At 46.5% G+C, this 19,844-nt stretch overlaps 1 protein-coding gene across 2 annotated transcripts in view; it reads left to right on the forward strand.

Moving 5' to 3' along the window:
- The first annotated feature begins 15,628 nt into the window (after window positions 1-15,628).
- The window catches only part of CHRNG (cholinergic receptor nicotinic gamma subunit), a 51,311-nt gene continuing 47,095 nt past the window's right edge, over window positions 15,629-19,844 (forward strand). For both annotated transcript variants that reach the window (XM_081956084.1, XM_081956085.1), the window contains exon 1: window positions 15,629-15,721. In XM_081956084.1, the coding sequence (XP_081812210.1) occupies window positions 15,673-15,721 (49 nt within the window). In that variant the 5' untranslated portion in view covers window positions 15,629-15,672. The remainder of the gene's footprint in view (window positions 15,722-19,844) is intronic.

Raw genomic sequence — 19,844 nt, forward strand, 5'->3', positions numbered from 1 at the left:
GGGGGCCCCTGTGGTGGCCAAGTGTTAAGGCTGGACTTCCCTCAGACCCTCCCTCACTTTCATAATCTCCCTCCTTCCCTTCCTTTCTTTCTCCTTCCTTCCTTCTTTCTTTCCTTCCTTCCTTTCTTTTCTTCTTTTTCCTACCTTCTTCATTCTCCTTTCTCCTTCCTTCCTTCCTTTTCTTCTTTATCCTTCCCTCTTCTCCTTTCTCCTCCCTTTCTTCCTCTTCTTTTTCCTTTCCTCTTCATTCTCCTTTCTCCTTCCTTCCCCTCTTTTCTCCTTCCTCCTTCCTTGCTCTCTTCCCTACTTTCCTTCTTTTTCTTTGCCTTTTCTTCTTTCCCTTCCTCCTTTCCTGTCCCTTCTTGCATGCTCAAATGCAAAAGGGGGGAAACAGTTCTCCTTTTGGTTTGTTTTCAGTTTGTTGTACTAGCCCTCGGCCAGCGAAAACGAGGGACGTGGTGATTCAGTGGGGAAGACGCTGAGCTGGTCGATCAGCAAGGTCAGCAGCTCGGCAGTTCAAATCCCGAACGCCGCGTAATGGACTGAGCTCCCCTTACTTGTCCCAGCTTCTGCCAACCTAGCAGTTCGAAAGCACGTAAAAAATGCAAGTAGAAAAATAGGAACCACCTTTGGTGGGAAGGGAACAGCGTTCCGTGCGCCTTCAGCGTTGAGTCATGCTGGCCACCATGAAAGAAGACCATGAAAAACTAATAACAAAACATGTCGGCAATGGCAGTGGAGACTGGGGAACCGGTTCAAGGGCATGGCCAGCCTGGGTCAGTGCTGGTTCTGCGACCCAGGCCAAATTACCACTACCGGTTCGCCCGAACCGGTGCAAACTGGTAGAAACCCACCTCTTCCTGAGTGGGACCTGGATGGGAAGAAAAGGTTGATTTTTTACGGCATGCTTCATTTAATCCTGGTCCAGACAGAAGAACTTCTTCATGGCTTCCAAATCTAAGAAACCAGTTTGACGGATATGGCACGATAATAATAATAAGACAAACCAGGGGTCTCCAAGCTTGGGAACTTTAAGATGATTGGGGATTGGTAGATAAAACATAGAAAGAACAGTTGCAGGAACTGGGGATGTCTAGTTGAATGAAAAGAAGGACTAGGGGAGGCATGATAGCAGTCTTCCAATATCTCAGGGGTTGCTACAAAGAAGAGGGAGTCAAGCTATTCTCCAAGGCACCTGAGGGCAGAACAAGAAGCAATGGGTGGAAACTAATCAAGGAGAGAAGCAACCTGGATTTCAGGATAAACTTCCTAACAATGAGGACAATTAACCAGTGGAATGGAAGTTGCCACCAGAAGTTGGGGCTGCACCATCACTGCAGGTTTTCAGGCCCAATCTCGGGCCTGCTGCTGAGAGCAAGGGGTTTGGAATAGAAGACCTCCAAGGTCCCTTCTAACTTTATTATTCTGTTAAAACTCCCAGCATTCCTCAGCCAGCAGGAATTCTTGGAATTGAAGTCTACAAGTCTTATATTTGCCGGGTCTGGAGACCCTAGTTATAAACTATTGGGAGCCCTGGGTTTATTTTTATTTTTTAAAAAACAAAGTTTTATTGGTTTTTAAAGAAATAAAAAGGAAAGGGGTAATGGAAAGGGTTACAAATTTTGGCAGTTACAATATGTGGAAGGTGTCCCCTCCCCCCGTACTCATGGTATTCATTTAAACAAAATTCAATACCCCATAGAGGCTCCTGCCGAAGGGGCGGCACCGCGGGGGATCCCCTGAGTCAGCGGCGGCCGGGGGGGGCCCCGGCATCGCCCTAGGCACCAGGAAGCATGATGGGGAGGCACTCCGGCGTCTTCGTGAGGAGGCAGCTGGAAGAACGAGCTATCTGAAGGACGTGGTTGCTGTGTGGTGAGGTGGAAACTTCCCCCCGTTCCCTTTGCTTGCCTATAAAGAAATTGCCAGCTGTTTTCAACGCGGTTTGGAGAAGCGTGGCTGGAGGGAGGGGGATTTCCCCCCCCCTCGGACAGGCGGCTATAAACTGTTTTGCTCTCAGCCCTAGAGGAGGAGGAAGGGAGAGAGCCATCTAATGATTCCACGCTCATAACGAAGGCGGATTCTGGACTGTAACTTTACAAAGGAGATGGTGATCTGAAAATTTTGGAAACTTTAAAAACTTTCTGTTATGTCTCTTAACTCCGAAGCTGGCAGGGCAAGATGGCACACTTCTGCTGTCTCTATAAACATTGAAAACTGACTCCACCTATAGAACTTCAGGCTTCCTGTCTTTGTCTCCGTGACACTCAGACAAATCTCTTGTAGAATTGGATTCCCTGGAACAAAGGATTTTACTACTCTATTGCCAGAAATTTTAATCAGAAAAATGCCCTTCTGCCTGGACCCTTAGTCTCATGAACTCTCTTGGCGGTTTTTCCTCTTTGATTGATCCTTCTCTGTATTGACTTTGAACTCCTTACTGCTCAACATAATGCCACCTAAAAGACCACCCCCGGGGAAGCCGGGCTTTGCTGTCTCCGCCCCGACATCTACAGTATCCAGTCCCAGTGGACAACAGACTTTAACCTCTTTGATGCAGCCCAAACCTACTGAGACAGACTTTCAACAGATGTTCCAACAAATTTTAAAGGGACAGGAGGACATAAAAAGTCAACTAAAGGAGATGAAAGAAGAGCTTAAAGAGAACCAAGTCCAGACGAGTAAAAACTCACAGAGACTGGATCTTTTGGAGGGGAGGACGGCTGAGATGAGGGGGGAGATGGAAGGGGTGCAGAAGGGGAACAAAGAACTTGAGATCCACCAGATGAAAACAGAATTTGAAAGAATGTCCTTTTTTCTTAGATTTCAACATGTGGTCGAGGCAGATGATGAAGGTCTAAGGGACATCATGGCAAACATTTTGGCTGAATACATTCAGAAAGAAAAGCAACAGATGGGGTGGGAACTGGACCTGGTTTATAGAGTAAACTCAGCATATGCTAGAACACACAATGTACCCAGGGAGGTACACATTAAATTTCTTAGAAAGACCACAAGAGATGAGATTCTGAGTGCACAAAGGGGGCAAGTTTTGAAATACCAAGATAGAGAAATAACCATTCTGAAACAGATCCCCAAGAAAGTGAGAGAGAAAAGAAAAAACTATTCGCAATTAGCGAAGAAACTTTACCAGAAGGGGGTGTGGTTTAGATGGTTGATGCCTGAAGGTATGTTAATATTCTGGGAGGACACAAGAGTTAGAATCAACACAACCATAGAGGCTCAGGCCTTTATGGAAAAAAACAAAGCACTCCTAGATAAACCTGATGATTCTACAACAGATTTACATGACACGGGAGGGGCCGGAGCTCTGCTGGCGGGGGGAGAAGGGGCAATACCAAGAAAACTTAGATCACAAAAATGAGTAAGAAAATCTGCTTGATATAAACTGTTTGAAATTATTATTTGAACTTATATGCTGACCAAATATCCCTGGGTTTATTTTTAATGCTAGGGACTGGGCATACCTCCTACCAGCTGTTGTGCTATCTGTTGTGTGGAAATAAGGCCAGGAGGTCAGGTGTCGAGGCAGAAGCACTCAAGGCCATCGGGAAGCAGCTCTCTCAGGACAGGTCCCATTACATAGAAAGCAGCTGAAGCTCCCTGGCTGAGAATGCAAAGCCTTAGGGTGAAGTTATGGGCGAGACAGCTGCTGCCAGAGAGTTTCCGGGAGTGGAGAAATGATGAAAATGCCACATTGACTGTTATTGTGAGTTTCCTAAATACACACCCACAGATAAGTCACAGAACATTTAATCAGCGGAATGAATAGCCCCCAGAGGTTGTGGGTGCTCGAACACTGGATGTTTTAAAGAAGAGATTGGACTGTATATTGGTGTAGGGTTTCATGTCTGAGCAGGGGGTTGGACTACAGGATCTCCAAGCTCCCTTCCAACTCTGTTATTATTCTGTCTTTGTTGTGAGTGGGTGGATGGGGAATAAGACTGAAAGAAACTCTCTAACAAAACAAACCCCGATGGTGAGAAAAGAAATAGAAATTCTGTTTTATATAAAGCACCACTGAAAGCAAATAAAAAATACAGTCACCATGTGCTTTACTGCTCAACTATTTATCTGAAACAGGAAACTCTACTTAGAACAAAAAAGCATAAGAGTATAGAGATCCAAACTTGAAAACACTGCCATCTATTGGTTAAATATTACGGTAGCTGTTGCATAAAAATACATTCCGACAATGAATTCCAACTAAGTAAGGTTTTACACTTAGGCAAAAAAACCAAAAACCAAAAACACTAGGTGGAATCTAGCACAATGTGTAATGCGAGGGAGAGCCCTAGTGGACAATCACTTAAATATGAGTGAGCCGTGGGCTGCAGTAGTCCCCAAAAATGCCAACAGAGTCCTAGGCTGCATTAATGGAGAAATAGAATCAAAATCACGTGGAGTATTAATACTACTTTATAAAGCCCAAAACATTCGAAATATTGCATCCAATTTTGGTCACCACGATGTAGAAAAGATGTGTAGATTGTAGAAAGAGTGTAGAGAAGAGCAACAAAGATAATTAGGGGACTGGAGGATAAAAGATGTGAAGAACGGTTGCAAGAACTGGGTATGTCTAGCTTAATGAAAAGAAGGACGAGGGGTGACATGACAATAGAATCCCAATATTTGAGGGGTTGCTACAAAGAAGGGGGGGGTTCAACCAATTCTCCGAATATACAAATTCTCGATTACAGCTCATCTGCCTGGAATCCACACTGTATTTCGGACACGAATACAATCGAGTGAGTCCAGAGGTATTTCACGAGAAGAGTCCTCCACTCCTCTGCTCACAACAGAATCCCTTATGCCACCAGGCTCGAAATTTTGGCTTGGACAACCTAGTACTGTGCCGATTAAGGTCTGACCTAAGCATAGTACACAAAATTGTCTGCTACAACGTCCTACCTGTCAACGACTACTTCAGCTTCAACCACAATGATACACGGGCAAACAATAGATGCAAACTCAAGGTAAACTGCTCCAAACTCGATTGCAGAAAATGCGACTTCAGCCACAGAGTGGTCAATGCCTGGAATGCTCTACCTGACTCCGTTGTTACATCCTCAAACCTCCACAGCTCCAACCTTAAACTGTTTACTGTGGACCTCACCCCATTTCTTAAGAGATCCGTAAAGGAGGCGTGCATAAACGGACCAGCGTGCCTACCGTCCCTGTCCTATTGCCCCCAATTTTTCGTACCCATGTCCTGTGTTCATGTCCATGTTTATACTTATACCTGCTATCTTGTACATGTTTGAGAAAACTAAGTAAATAAATAAACTTCTTTTCCAAAGCACCAGGAGGCAGGATAAGAAACAATGGATGGAAATTAATCACGGAGAGAAACAACCTGGAATTAAGGAGAAACTTACTGACAGTGAGAACAATTAATCAGTGGAACGGCTCGCCTTCAGAAGTTGTGGCTGCTTCATCACTGGAGATTTTTAGAAAGAAATTGGACAACTATTTATCTGAATTTGTATAACAGGAGGGAGCTGGATGAGAAGCCCTCCAAGGTCCCTTCCAACTCCGTTATTCTGTTAAATTATATAGAAGAGTAATTTTTAATCCCAGTGAAATTAATTCAGTTTAATGAGTGACATTGCTGTATTCCTTTCTTTTGGGTGTGTGTGTGTTATGGCCTTTAATTCTTTGCTTTATTGCTTTATAGTGTGTTGCAGCAAAATATTTACTGGATTCACTTTAGATGCTTAAACATGTCATCTAAATTTTCTAAAACCAAATAAGAATAAAAAAAGGCGAATCCAGCTGAATAAACCGTGTGAACGCAACACCGAGACCCAGCCAGGGTCTGGAGTTTGGGAACCAAAATCAAACCGAAATGGAGATTGCAAGATGTTTCGGGGAGCCGGCTGATGTAGCTTCAGCAAAATCCCAGCGTCCAGACAATGACTGAGCGGTGCCAAGTAATCCGAAACTAAAAATGCATTGCCAAATAATAGCGCTGAAAATATGCAGGGCTAATATTCCATCTCGGAGGTTGCAAGCTTGAGAAATAGGATTCTCATTCAACAGAGATATGTTGGAAGCAGGTGTTGGGTTTTATTTTTATTTTTTTGCAGAAATGAAATGTTAGAGAAGATGGTTTATATGAGGTACTCCTCAACATTCCTTTCCCCCCCAAAAAGTTTCTTATTTTTTTCATTTTCATAACATATAATCACATTTAGGCTATTACATAGCCAACATCATATTGTATTATTAAATGTTTACATCAATTCACCTTACCATCAACTCCCAAAAACAATTATTGGCTCTTCTGCTCTCCATACACCATATTTGTACCTTATCCATCACTTTCTTCTCCCTCTCTCCTCCCTCTCCCTCCCTCCTTTCTTCCCTCTGTCATCCTTCCCTTCTATACTTCCCCTTCCTCTCTCCTTCTCCTCTCTCCCCTTTCCACTCCTCATTTCTCTCCTCCTCGTCCCCCTCCCCTTGCCCTCTCTCCTATCCCTCTCTCCTATCCCTCTCTTCTTCCCTTACCTCTCTCCTCTACTTCCCACTCTTCATTTCCTTTACTTGGTGTATTTCAGCTTCTGAGCAAGCCCCATTTTATGTTGATGGTATTTATAATTCCTTTTCAATATACACATTTAATTTTAACATGAATTCTCCTCCTTTTAAAAAAACCAGAACAAAAAAGTATACATATATAGTCATTGTGCTTTTAATTCCCCTCCTCTACATTCTTTGAAGCTGTTTGCATCACTCAGAATAATAGAAGGGACCTTGGAGGTCATCTAGTCCAAACCCCCTGGTTGAGCAGGAAACCCTATACCTTTCAGACAAATGGGGCCCAATCTCTTCTTAAAAACTTCCAGTGTTGGGGCATTCACAATTTCTGGAGGCAATTTCTGTTCCACTGATTAATTGTTCTAACTGTCAGGAAATTTATCCTCAGTTCTAAGTTGCTTCTCTCCTTGATTAGTTTCCACCCATTGCTTCTTGTTCTGCCCTCAGGTGCCTTGGAGAATAGATTGAATCCCTATTAACTGTGGCCGCCCATTAGATATTGGAACAGATTTAACATATTATGAGGCATATCTCATCATTGGTGGTAGAACTCAATTCAGCTAGAAAACTTGGTTGCTAGTAAGTCGCCCTTAGTTCTTCTTTTCATTAGACTAGCCACTAGACATACCCAACTTCTGCAACCTTTCTTCATGTATTTTAGCCTCTAGTCCAGGGGTGAAATCCAGCAGGTTCTGACAGGTTCTGGAGAACTGGTAGTGGAAATTTTGAATAGTTCGGAGAACCAGTAGCAGAAATTTTGAGTAGTTTGTAGAACCAGCAAATGCCACCTCTGGCTGCCCCCAGAGCGGGGTGGGAATGGAGATTTTGCAGTATCCTTCCTCTGCCACACCCAGCAAGCCACGCCCACCAAGCCACATCACACCCACCAAGCCACGCCCACAGAACCGGTATTAAAACCATTTGAATTTCACTACTGCTCCAGTGCCCTATGTCAACTCTCCGTGTTGACATTCCACGCATGCTCTTGGCACAGTAGCTGGTTCGAGACGGGTGTATCTATTGGGTATTTATGACACAGACTGAGGGGAGGAAAGAAACGGGGCAAACTTCAGAAGCAGATAAAGAGAGCAAAGGAATGGCTGCGAGTAAATTTTGCCTAATGAATAATGCCTAATGAAGCTGTTAATAAATCACCGTTGCTTTTTTTAAAAAAAATTATTGGTTTTTAAACATTTATGGGAAAAGGTAAGGGGATACATAGAAAATTTTGGCAGCTCCCACACTAGTGATAGAAATCCATCCAAATCTCAGAGTTTTTAAAATCTTAAAAACAAAATATAAAAGATAAGCAGAAAACAGAGTATTACTCTATATTGTCAACCATGTGTTCGATCATTTTTCTTTTGTCACTTTCTAGAATATCAACAATTACTATTATTTCAAATACTTTTATTTTTGTGACCTGAGCCTTTTCGATATTGCTCCTTCCTCCCTGTCCCCCGAGGGAGCTACAGCCCCCCCCTTCCTTCTTGTCTTGTACCTTGCTATCCTTTTCACTACCTTCGCTGTGTTCGTCCTCTAGGAGGGGGAAATGCTTTTTAATGAAGGCTTCAGCCTCCTGCATTGTATTAATTCTAACCCTATTTCCCTTTTTGTATTATATTTGTATTATATTATATTGTATTGCATTATTGCCAGAGGGATCAACATTCTGGCAATAACCATCTAAACCAAATTCCTTTATTGTATAATTTCTTTGATAAGGAGGAATACTTCCTTCTTTCTCTATCTTATCTTTTTCGGAATCTGCTTAAGAATGGTAATTTCTTCATCTTTATATTTCAGTGGTCTCTCCCTTTGGGCCCCAAGCACCTCATCCCTTGTGGTCCTCCTGAAGAATAAATCACCGGTTTTTGTATTAAAACATTGGCTCGATCATTATGAATTATTGTTAGGAAACTTTACACCCTAATCATATTTGTTGCTCTTCTCTCCGCTCTTTCTAGAGTCTCAGCCAGGGTGGAATTTCAAATCTTTTCCTACCAGTTGTATGAGAAAGCATGTTGCGCAAAGACCGCCCTCGGTGTCAATGCTGGTGAGCTGAGCTGTGTTTTAGCTCAGCGGAGGTGCAGCAGGAGGAGGAGGAGCTTCCGGTGATGGCAGTCGCCTCCTGAAGCTCCAGAATACCACGGAGCTCAGCGATGGGCGAAAAGGTTATTTCCGACCCTCATTTCCATCTGAGGGTCGGAAGTCAGTTAGCATGACCACCCTGGCCCATTTTCGACCCATTTGGGTCCGCTAGGGTGAATCAGAAGACCGGAGGGAAGGATAAAGAGTGAACGATCTGTGGAATGGGGGAGAGAGACCGGCATCGGAAATGGCGGCGTGTGAGGAAATGGCAACGTTCGGAGCGTTTTGGAGCGTGTGGAGCGTTGTGGAGCGTTTTTGAGAGAATGCTTAGAAAGAGGAATTGCGAGGAGAGGCTGGAAGGAAAGAGGCTGAAGCTGGAAAGAGGCTGGTGAGCTGGACGTTTGTGACTGTGTTTTGGAGTGTTTTGGGACGTGAGGCTCGAAGGGAAGAGGCTGAACGTGAGGCTGGAGGCTGGAGCGTTTTGGAACGTGAGGCTGGAGGCTGGAGCATTTTGGAACGTGAGGCTGGAAGGGAAGAGGCTGTCCCGCTGGTGAGGAAAGAGGTTGTGAGCTGGAAATGGTGATGTTTGTGACAGCCTTTTGGAGCATTTTGGAACATTTTGCAGAGAGCGACAGGAAGGAAGAAGGTGAGAACGGCTGAAAGGAGGAATGTGAGGTTGGAAGGAAAGAGACTGGTGAATGGGTGAACTGAGAGGATTGGAAGGAGCGAGCTGGTGAGCTAAGAGGTTGGAAGGGAGAAGGAGAGACTGGAAGGAAAGCGAGGAAAATGGAGAGAGAGGAAAGAAGGAGTTGGAAGGACACTGGAAGGTGAGAGGCTGGTTTCAACAGCAGCCGCTGAAAGAGCTGTCATGGATGCCAGTAACATCACTAGGACATTGGGACTATTTGGATTATACCCTAGACCATCTCTCCTCCACCCAGATCACCATTTGGTCATCTAAGAACTCTTCCCCCCCCTTTCTTTTTTCTATGACTGACCATTTACCATCTATAACATTTTGACCCCATCGTGTTTTTTAAGATTCTAAGATTAAGATTATTTATTCGAGGTTTGACATGCTCCGCCTGCGGGAGACCCCCCTCTCGCAGGCATGGCCCTTGACGCTTACAAGGGCCCGCCTTGATGACGGGTTTATAGACCCCGAGAGGTGGAAGAAACGGAGGCTCAGGGGTTTTTTAGTTAAATGTTTTTTAAAATCTTTTAGGGGTTTAGGGGCTGGGGGGTGGGTGGGTCAGATCAGGAGCGATGACAGAGCCAGGTCACCAGGTGGGGTCACGAGCAGAAGGAGCGGAGAGGAGGAGGGGGGAGAGGATACCATTCCTATACAGGGCTCTTTGATTCCAACAGTCGTATGGAGGGGCAGATACGAGGACAGATTAACAACTCGCAGTCGGTTGGGAGACCGTGGGTGCTGGTCACACCCGGTCGCTTGTACCAACCCCCGCGTTCTAGGTGGTCAGGATCTGCAGGCCCAGGGCCTGAGGCTGTTGTTATGCAATGCGAGGTCCGTTGTCAATAAGGCCCCCCTCATTCATGATCTAATTTTGGAGGGGGAGCCGGACCTCGCGGGAATAACGGAAACCTGGTTGGGCCACGAGGGAGGTTTACCCCTCGTGGAAATGTGCCCACCAGGTTACCAAGCATTTCACCAGCCCCGGGCCCGGGGAAGGGGCAGTGGGGTAGCAGTGATTATCCGGGAGGACTTAGAGCCGAGGGAGTCCACTGTGCCACAGACGTCCGGATGTGAATCCCTTGTTGTGAAATGGGGCCCTGGGAGGCAGTTGGGCCTGCTGATAGTATACCTGGCTCTCCGCCATACATCAGCGACCCTGCCTGAGCTCCTCGAGCTGATCGCATCGGTGGCGGTTGAGACCCCCAAACTTCTAGTGATGGGGGATTTTAACCTGCCATCGGTGGGAGAAGCATCAGAGGGGGTTCGGGAGTTCATGGCTTCCATGATAGCCATGGACCTGACTCAAATGATTCAGGGCCCGACACATGAGGGAGGTCACACCTTGGACCTTGTTTTTGTCTCTGGCCAGTGGTTGAGTGATCTGGGAGGAGTGAATTTAACCATCACTCCTCTGTCATGGTCAGATCACTCACTCCTCCGACTTGACTTCCCTGGTGCTACCCCTCGCTGCGGGGAGGCGGAACCGGAAAACACTAGATGGTTCCGCCCCAGGCGCCTGATGGAACCAGATAGGTTCCAGACGGAGCTTGGGCCACCTCCTGCAGCCCTGACCCGCCCTCGGGTAGAGGACCTGGTGGCCGCGTGGAATAATGCGACTACCGGGGCCTTGAACCGGGTGGCGCCTTTGTGGCCTCTCCGGCGGCAACGATCCACCCTGGCTCCTTGGTTTACCGAAGAGCTAAGGGTGATGAAGCGCCGCAAGAGATTCCTAGAGAGTCGTTGGAGATCCTCCCGATCCGAATTTGACCAAGCACAGGTACGAGCCCATCTGAGGACATACCTAGTGGCATTGAGAACGGCCAAACGTCAATATTGTGCCGCTCTCATTGCATCCGCAGAGAACCGCCCTGCCGCCCTGTTTTGGGTGTCCCGCTCCCTTCTGTTTCAGAGGCCGCGGGAGGCCCCTTTACAGGGTAGGGCAGAGGAATTTGGGAAATATCTGCTGGATAAAGTCGCTCAAATCCGGAAGGATTGAGTCCCCTTCAGTGGCCCAGTCGAGACGCCAGTGGCGAGTCTTGAGAAACCTTTTTGGGAGGAGTTTGACTTGGTTGTCATCGAGGATTTGGACAGATTGCGTGGACGACTGCGACCTACCACATGTTTATTGGACCCGTGTCCCTCCTGGCTTGTACTGGCATCCTGGGAGGTTACACGCGACTGGCTCCTGGGCCTAGTGAATGCTTCGTTGGGTGAGGGGTCTCTTCCGGCCGCCTTGAAAGAGGCGGTGGTGAGACCCTTACTCAAGAAGCCTTCCCTGGACCCTACGGAGCTGGCCAATTATCGTCCTGTCTCCAACCTTCCCTTTTTGGCGAAGGTTGTAGAGAGTGTGGTGGCTTCTCAGTTCCTGCGACATCTGGAGGAGAATGATTATCTAGACCCGCGCCAGTCCGGCTTTCGCCCCGGGCACAGCACAGAGACGGCCTTGGTCGCGTTGGTGGATGATCTCTGGAGGGCCAGAGATAGGGGTTGTTCCTCTATCCTGGTCCTATTAGACCTCTTGGCGGCTTTTGATACCATCGACCATGGTATCCTGTTGCACCGACTGGAGGGGTTGGGGGTCCGGGGCACCGTTTTGCGGTGGTTCGGCTCCTACCTCTCTGGCCGGACGCAACGTGTGTTGGCAGGGGAGCAGAGGTCGACCCTAAGCCCCCTTACCTGTGGGGTGCCACAGGGGTCGGTCCTCTCGCCACTCCTGTTCAACACATACATGAAGCCGCTGGGTGAGATCATCCGTGGTTTCGGGGTGGGATATCATCTGTACGCTGACGATACTCAGCTGTACATTTCCACCCCGAACCACCCCAACGAGGCCGTCGAAGTGATGTCCCGGTGTGTGGAAGCCGTACGGGTCTGGATGGATGACAACCGACTCAGGCTCAACTCTTCCAAGACGGAGTGGCTGTGGGTTCCGGCCCCCCAGTTCAACCAGTTAATCCCATCTCTGGCCATTGGGGGCATTCAACTCGCCCCCGTGGAGCGGGCGCACAATTTGGGCGTCCTCCTGGATGCCAGGCTGTCCATGGATGACCATGTGACAGCCGTGGCCAGGGGGCGTTCCACCAGGTTCGCCTGGTGCGCCAATTGCGCCCCCTATTGGACCGGGACGCCCTACGCACAGTCACCCACGCGCTGGTGACGTCTCGCCTGGACTACTGTAATGCTCTCTACATGGGGCTTCCCTTGAAATGCACTCGGAGACTGCAGTTGGTCCAGAATGCGGCCGCGCGGGTGATTATGGGGAGTACGAAGTACTCCCATGTGACACCTCTCCTGCGCGAGCTGCACTGGCTTCCTGTGGTCTATCGGGTGCGTTTCAAGGTCTTGATTACGATCTTTAAAGCGGTCCATGGCTCAGGACCTAGTTACTTGCGGGATCGTATTCTGCCCCATACATCCCTGCGACCAATTCGCTCGCACAGAGAGGGACTCCTCCAGGTGCCGTCCACCAGACAGTGTCAAGGGGCGGCGCCTAGGAGTAGAGCCTTCTCTGTGGCGGGCCCAGCCCTGTGGAATGACCTCCCTCCGGATATTAGGACGACGTCCGACTTCCGTTCCTTCAGAGTTAAGCTCAAGACCCACCTATTCCAAGTAGCTGGCCTGGCTCAACCATGATCCAACTATATCGCTCCTAACGGGTTTTTTATTAATGTAATTCAATAGAATTTATTTATCGGGGTTTTTAAATATTGTGACTTTTTAATTGTTTTAATTGTTAATTGTTTAATTGTTTTTTAGCTATTAGCCTACCTCCTCCTTGTATACGTTTTATATACGTTCTTTTTATATGTATGTCTTGTTCAGATTTGTATTGTATTGTATTGTACTTTGTATTTTATTTGTTTTATTGTACGCTGCCCCGAGTCCTTCGGGAGAGGGTGCGGCTTAGAAATAAATTATTATTATTATTATTATTATTATTATTATTATTATTATTATTATTATTATTATTATTATTATTATTATTATTATTATTATTATTATTATTATTATTATTATTAGCAATCCGTTCAGCCAGGTGAATCAACTGAGCTTAAAAACAAAGGCATATAGGATAGGGAACGACATGGGTGGGAGGGCGGGGCCAACCAGAGGTGGTATTTGCCGGCTCTGCAAACTACTTAAAATTTCCGCTACCGGTTCGCCTGAAGCGGTTTGAACTGTCTGAATACCATCTCTGGTCTCCACATCTTTTTGATATCGTGGTGACCAAAACTGGATGCTGTATTCTAAGTGTGGCCTTACCACCTGTGGGAGTTAGACATGCTACTCCAGAGGCTAATGCTCTGAAGGGTACGCGACACGAAAGATGGTTTCAACTTAGCCGAGAAATTGGCGGATAAACCAGCTTTTTTTTCCTCTGCCCATTGTAAGGAAACCAATTCCTTGTTCCCATTTTACAGATTGGTACACTGAATAGAAGCGGTGATCACACCAACCAAGTCTTTCTCCTTTTGCAACCGCTAAAAATTGGGCAGATTGTTTCTCTCAAGAAGTGAAAAACTGGGATTTCTTTTTTTCATCTTGAACTATGACAGTCTTGGCATCTTGGCAAAGAGTCAGTTAGTCCTCGACGTACGACCACAATTGAGCCCCAAATTTCCATGGCTAAGCAAGAACAGTTGTTAAGTGAGTTTTGCCCCAATTTATCAGCTTTCTTGCCACAGCAGTTAGATCAGGGGTGTCCAAACTTGGAAACTTTAAGACTTGTGGACTTCAACTCCCAGAATTCCCCAGGGTGAGTTGAAGTCCACAAGTCTTAAAGTTCCCAAATTTGGACACCCCTGTGTTAGCTGAATGGGCAGTTGTTAAATTGGTCATACGGTTGTTAATTGAACCTGGCTTCCCCACTGACTGCGCTTGTCATAAGATCTCGGGTCAGGATTCCCTGACCTGCAACCGTCATATATACGAATCAGTTGCCACGTGTTCGAATTTTGATCATGTGACCATGGAGAGGCTACAATGCTTATAAGTGTGAAAAATGATCCTAAGTTACTTTTTTTCCAATGTTGTCGTAACTTCAAACTAAATGAATTTTGGTAAGTGGAGGACTGTGTATAAAACTGGTTGTGTCTTTTCCAGCAGATGAATTATAATCCGAAATTATGAAAGTTTGAGCTTGGTTTAAAATCCGTCCGTTGGAGAAGGTGCTATAGGAATTCTGATCTTTTTTGCCCCACTGGAGACTAACACAGCACCTTTTAACATTGCTAACTTGGTTCATTCATGGCTTAACTGTTGTGGCCCTCCAGGGGACAGTGGAGCTGATGACAGACTCAGACAGTGAGGAGGTTGGGGAGGAACCTGGGCCAGTCCTGGAGTCTGGGGAAGGCTCTGATGAGGGCTCTGCGTCGGAGGCAGAGAGGGGGCCAGAGCCGTATGCCAGTTATCAGCTGCCTTCAGAGTCAGACATCAGTGAGGCAGAAGAACAGCTGGAGCCTGTTCCCAGTGTGCACATGCGCAGGGAGTTGCCAGACGAAGGGAAGAGCTAAAGAACAGGGGTTGACTTGGGAGTAAAGGCACAGGTGGATGTTGGATGGCCCCTCCCATAGGGAATAAAAGAGGAGCGAAAGGGGAGTGGAGTTTGCAGGAGGCCATGAGTTCATTCAATACAATAATACAATACAACAACAGAGTTGGAAGGGACCTAGCTGGTCTTCTAGTCCAACCCCCTGCCTAGTCAGGAAACCTTATACCGTTTCAGACAAATGGATATCCAACATCATTCCTGCATTCTTGCCAAATATTTCAGCATCTGAAAAATATCGCCCTGGCCGCTCTCCAAGCCTGATAAAGGTCGGGAATTGGGAACTACCTTGAAAGACTGTGGGAGAGGAAAGACTTTGCTGGAGAGGAATTCACTGTCAATTCAATAAAAGGAGCTTATCTTGACGAGAACTCGGCTTCGTGCTGCTGGGGAAGCCGAGATCATAGCATTAACGAAGTTAGCCCTGGCATTCTCTCCACCTTTCCCTCTCCAGGGCAGACTCTCCCCACCCCAAATATCAAAGCAAGGGCTTAACTTTTTTGGGTATCCCGGAAGGTGATGAGAACAGGCAGTACTTAAAAAATGAACCCTTCCTCTTCAGCCTTGCATTGTTCCCAGCGTTGAGCTGTCAAAACAGCTGACAATGCCCAGCATAACAGCTGAGCCATAACTATCTTGGAAAGGGGGGGGGTGCCATGCGGGTGGGGGGGAGGGAGGGGCTGGGCTGTGGCTCAAAATAACATCCCAGATCTTCCAGCTTACATCAGTAGCCCCATTGCTGCCGAGGAACAAAGAACGAACAGTGCGCAGGCATATAACAATGAGGATCAGATGCTCAAGTTTAGCACTTCTATTCAGCTTCTTTGCCGGTAAGTTAGGATCCCTGCAGATAATTAGCGGCCGGTGGGGAGGTGAGGTGGGATCAGGGGTGAAATCTACTTACCTTCGCTACCGGTTCGCAAATGTGAGCGCAGGAAATTCTGCTTTCTAGCTAATATAAATTGTGTGTCACAGCTGATCGCCGGAAATACTGCTTCGCCCCAAACTGGTAGCATTTCACCTCTGAGTGGGACGGGAGCAGGGGTGGGTTCCTGCCACTTCTAACCTCTTCTATAGAAGAGGTTCCACAAATCTACAGTGCCATTTAGAACCAGTTCCAGCTCCCTCCCCCTGCCCGTCCGCACATCATCAAGATGAAGAGCGCGAGGAGGAATTCTGGGAGTTGAAGTCCACAAGTCTTAAAGCTGTCAGGTTTGAACACTCCTGGGTTTTTTTTCTAAAGGGTTAGGGGTGCAAGGGTCTTGTAACTTGACAGCTTTAAGACTTGCACACTTCAATGCCAGAGTTCCTGAGCCAACATGACTGGAGGAGGAATTCTGGGAGTTGAAGTCCACAAGTCTTAAAGCTGTCAAGTTTGAACACCCCTGGGGGCTTTTTTCTAAAGGGTTAGGGGTGCAAGGGTCTTGTAACTTGACAACTTTAAGACTTGTGTGCTTCAATGCCAGTTTCCGAGCCAACATGACTGGAGGGGGAATTCTGGGAGTTGAAGTCCACAAGTCTTAAAGCTGTCAAGTTTGAACACCCCTGGGGGCTTTTTTTCTAAAGGGTTAGGGGTGCAAGGATCTTGTAACTTGACAGCTTTAAGACTTGTACACTTCAATGCCAGAGTTCTGGAGCCAAAATTTTGGTTGCTAAGTAAGAGCGTTGTTAAGTGAGTTTTACCACATTTTACAAGTTGGCCACGCCAACCCAGTCACATGGCTGCCAAGCCACTCCCACCCAGTCACATGGCCAGCAAGCCACTGCCACAAAGCAGGCCACAAAGCAGGCCACACCTACAGAAGAGGTTCTAAACAATTTTGAAACCCACCACTGGATGGGAGATGTAAATTAACTTAACTTAACTAACAACTCAATTTAACCTAACCTAATCTAACTTAATCTAACAACTTAATTTAATTAGTTTAGTTTAGTTTCGATTCGATTAGATTCAATTTAACTCAATTCAATTTAATTTACTTATTGTAGAAGTTCGTTCTTGGCCCAGCCAGTGAAGGTGCCTTTGGAACAGGCAGCAAAATGAAAGTGTGCAAGATTTAGTACAGGTAGTCCTCAATTTACAACAGGTCATTTAGTGACCAGTGTTACACAGCCCAGACAAAATGGACTTAGGACCTTCGCAGCATCCCCGTGGTCATGGGTTCAAACTTCAGATGCTTGGCAACTGACTCATATTGATGTTGGTTGCATGTCCCGTAATCCCTTTCTGACAAGCAAAGTCAATGGGGAAGCCAGATTCACTTAACAACGGTGTTATAAACTTGACAAGTGCAGTGATGCGTAGTGTGGCAGGAGATGTTGCAAAATGGGGCAAAAGCTTTTTAACAAACGTGCAGCTAAGGGAGGACGTAAAGTGAGACTTGGAGGTAAGGTGAGATGGTTCGGGGTCAGACTAGATGACCTTTGGTCATTTTTATCTTTGCGCTTTGGAAGGTACAAAAAAACATCTTTGAGACAGAAACTTAAATGTCAAGCCGCAAAAATAGCACCTGCTGTTAAGTAGTTCAGTCAACCACAAGTCCTCTGCCAGAAACTTAGAATAGCTTCTTTGCAAGTCAATTGTGATACAGAGGGAAAAAAAGATGTTATCTGCTTTTCTAGCATAATAATAATAATAATAATAAGCAGCCTAAAATATGTGACCAATTAGTATATCTCTGTGTTTTCCTGTTTTTGAAGAAGTTATAAGAACACGCTTCTCCCTAAGAACCTCGCTCAGACGTCAAATGTGAGTTTACACCGTCTGAGCCATTTGGCCAAATAAAGCTTTTCTTGATCTCGCTGTCCGAGTCTCCTGATTTTCTGCAACACAGCAGCTGCCAAAAAAGCCAACACAGTTCTAGGCTGCATCAACAGAGGGATAGAATCAAGATCACGTGAAGGGTTAATACCACTTTATAAGGCCTTGGTAAGGCCACACTTGGAATACTGCATCCAGTTTTGGTCGCCATGATGTAGAAAAGATGTGGAGACTCTAGAAAGAGTGCAGAGAAGAGCAAGAAAGAGGATTAGGGGACTGGAGACTAAAACATAGGAAGAACGGTTGCAGGAACTGGGTATGTCTAGCTTAAGAGAAAGAAGGACTAGGGGAGACATGATAGCAGTGTTCCAATATCTCAGGGGTTGCCACAAAGAAGAGGGAGTCAAACTATTCTCCAAGGCACCCGAGGGCAGGACAAGAAGCAATGGATGGAAACTAATCAAGGAGAGGAGCAACTTAGAACTGAGGAGAAACTTCCTGACAGTTTGAACAATTAATCAGTGGAACAGAAGTTGCCTCCAGAAGTTGTGAATGCCCCAACACTGGAAGTCTTTAAGAAGATGTTGGATAGCCATTTGTCTGAAACGGTAAACGGTTTCCTGCCTAGGCAGGGGGTTGGACTAGAAGACCTCCAAGGTCCCTTCCAACTCCGCTATTGTATTGTATTGTAAATGTCTCGCTTTGCGAGAGAAATTGAAGGCTCGATTGTGGTCCTAACTTGGGGGGAGATGGGGTGTTATGGGTGTGTTTGTATTGTATTGTTCACACCATACCACTTGTATGGCAATTCAAACGTTTTTTTCTAGAGTTACAGAATGCACTAAACTTTGGCAGCTTGAATATGGGTGGACTTCAATTCCCAGAATTCCCAGCTTTGCTGGCTGGGGAATTCTGGGAATTGAAGTCCACATGTCTCCCAGCTGCCCAGGTTGAGAAAGACTAAACCAGGGGTGTCCGAACTTGGGAACTTTAAGACTTGTGGACTTCAACTCCCAGAATTCCCCAGCCAGCATGGCTGGCTGGGGAATTCTGGGAGTTGAAGTCCACAAGTCTTAAAGTTCCCAAGTTCGGACACCCCTGGACTAAACACTAAACTCTATCGAATTGCTTTCAAATTGCTGTGTTCATCCACCTCTCTGCCCAATGAATCCAATTTAAGGATCAACTTCAATGATTTCGGCAATGGCACAAGTGTGTGAAAAGGGTTGAGCTAACGCAACAGGGTGGGATGAAATACTGGCAGTTCTCAAGTTACGACCGGTTGCTTAGGGGCCACTCGGAATTTCAAGGGATTTATCTGGAGGGGTTCTTGTAAGCTAGATTTGAAGTTCTGACGGCGGTCGCTTCTTGGTGGATATGCGACCAAACTTCAAGCACTGGACAAAGGAGCTGTATTTACAGGAAGTCCTTGAGATATGACCACGATTGAGCTCAACATTTCTGTCCCTATGTGAGGTGTTTTTAAAGTGAGCTTTGTTCCCTTTTTACAACTTCTCTTGGCCCAGTTGTTAAGTGAATCAGTGCAGCGGTTAAGTCAGTCACACGGGTGTCAAGTGAATCTGGCTTCCCCATTGATTTTGCGTGTCAGAAGGTCGCAAAAGGGGATCACGCGACTCCAGGACACTGCGACCGTCGTAAGTACGAGTCAGCTGTCAAGCGTCCGAATTTGGATAATGGGACCATGGAGATGCCGCAACTGTCGTAAGTGTGAAAATAGGCCCTAAGGCACTTTTTTCAGGGCCATCGGATCGTTGAATGGTCACTAAACAAGTGGTTGTAAGTCGAGCACTATCTGTGCTTGCTGCTGTTTGCAGTGCCTCCTGGTCGTGTGACTGAATTTTATGATGGTTTTGCAGAAAACCCCAATTTTCTTCCAGTTTTCAGCAAAACTTTGCCCATAGAGCAGCGGTCACCAACTGGTGGTCCATGGACCACTGATGGCCCACGAGAAAATGTTGGCGGTCCGGAGAAAAATGATTTGCATTTTTTATATTGCACTAAATCAGGGGTCCTCAAACTACGGCCCCTGGGAGGGATACGTGCAATGAACGCTTGTGCTGCTGCAGAGAGTCTCCCCCTTGCTTGGGGGTCTTTTTGTGGGGGTCGGAGGGCGGCAGAAATTCTGACTTAGGGTCTGCTTCAGCCTCCTGGGGCTTTGAGCGAAAGCTGGA

The sequence above is a fragment of the Natrix helvetica genome (assembly GCF_964273705.1).
Source record: "Natrix helvetica genome assembly, chromosome: 5".
Lineage (NCBI taxonomy): Eukaryota > Metazoa > Chordata > Lepidosauria > Squamata > Natricidae > Natrix > Natrix helvetica.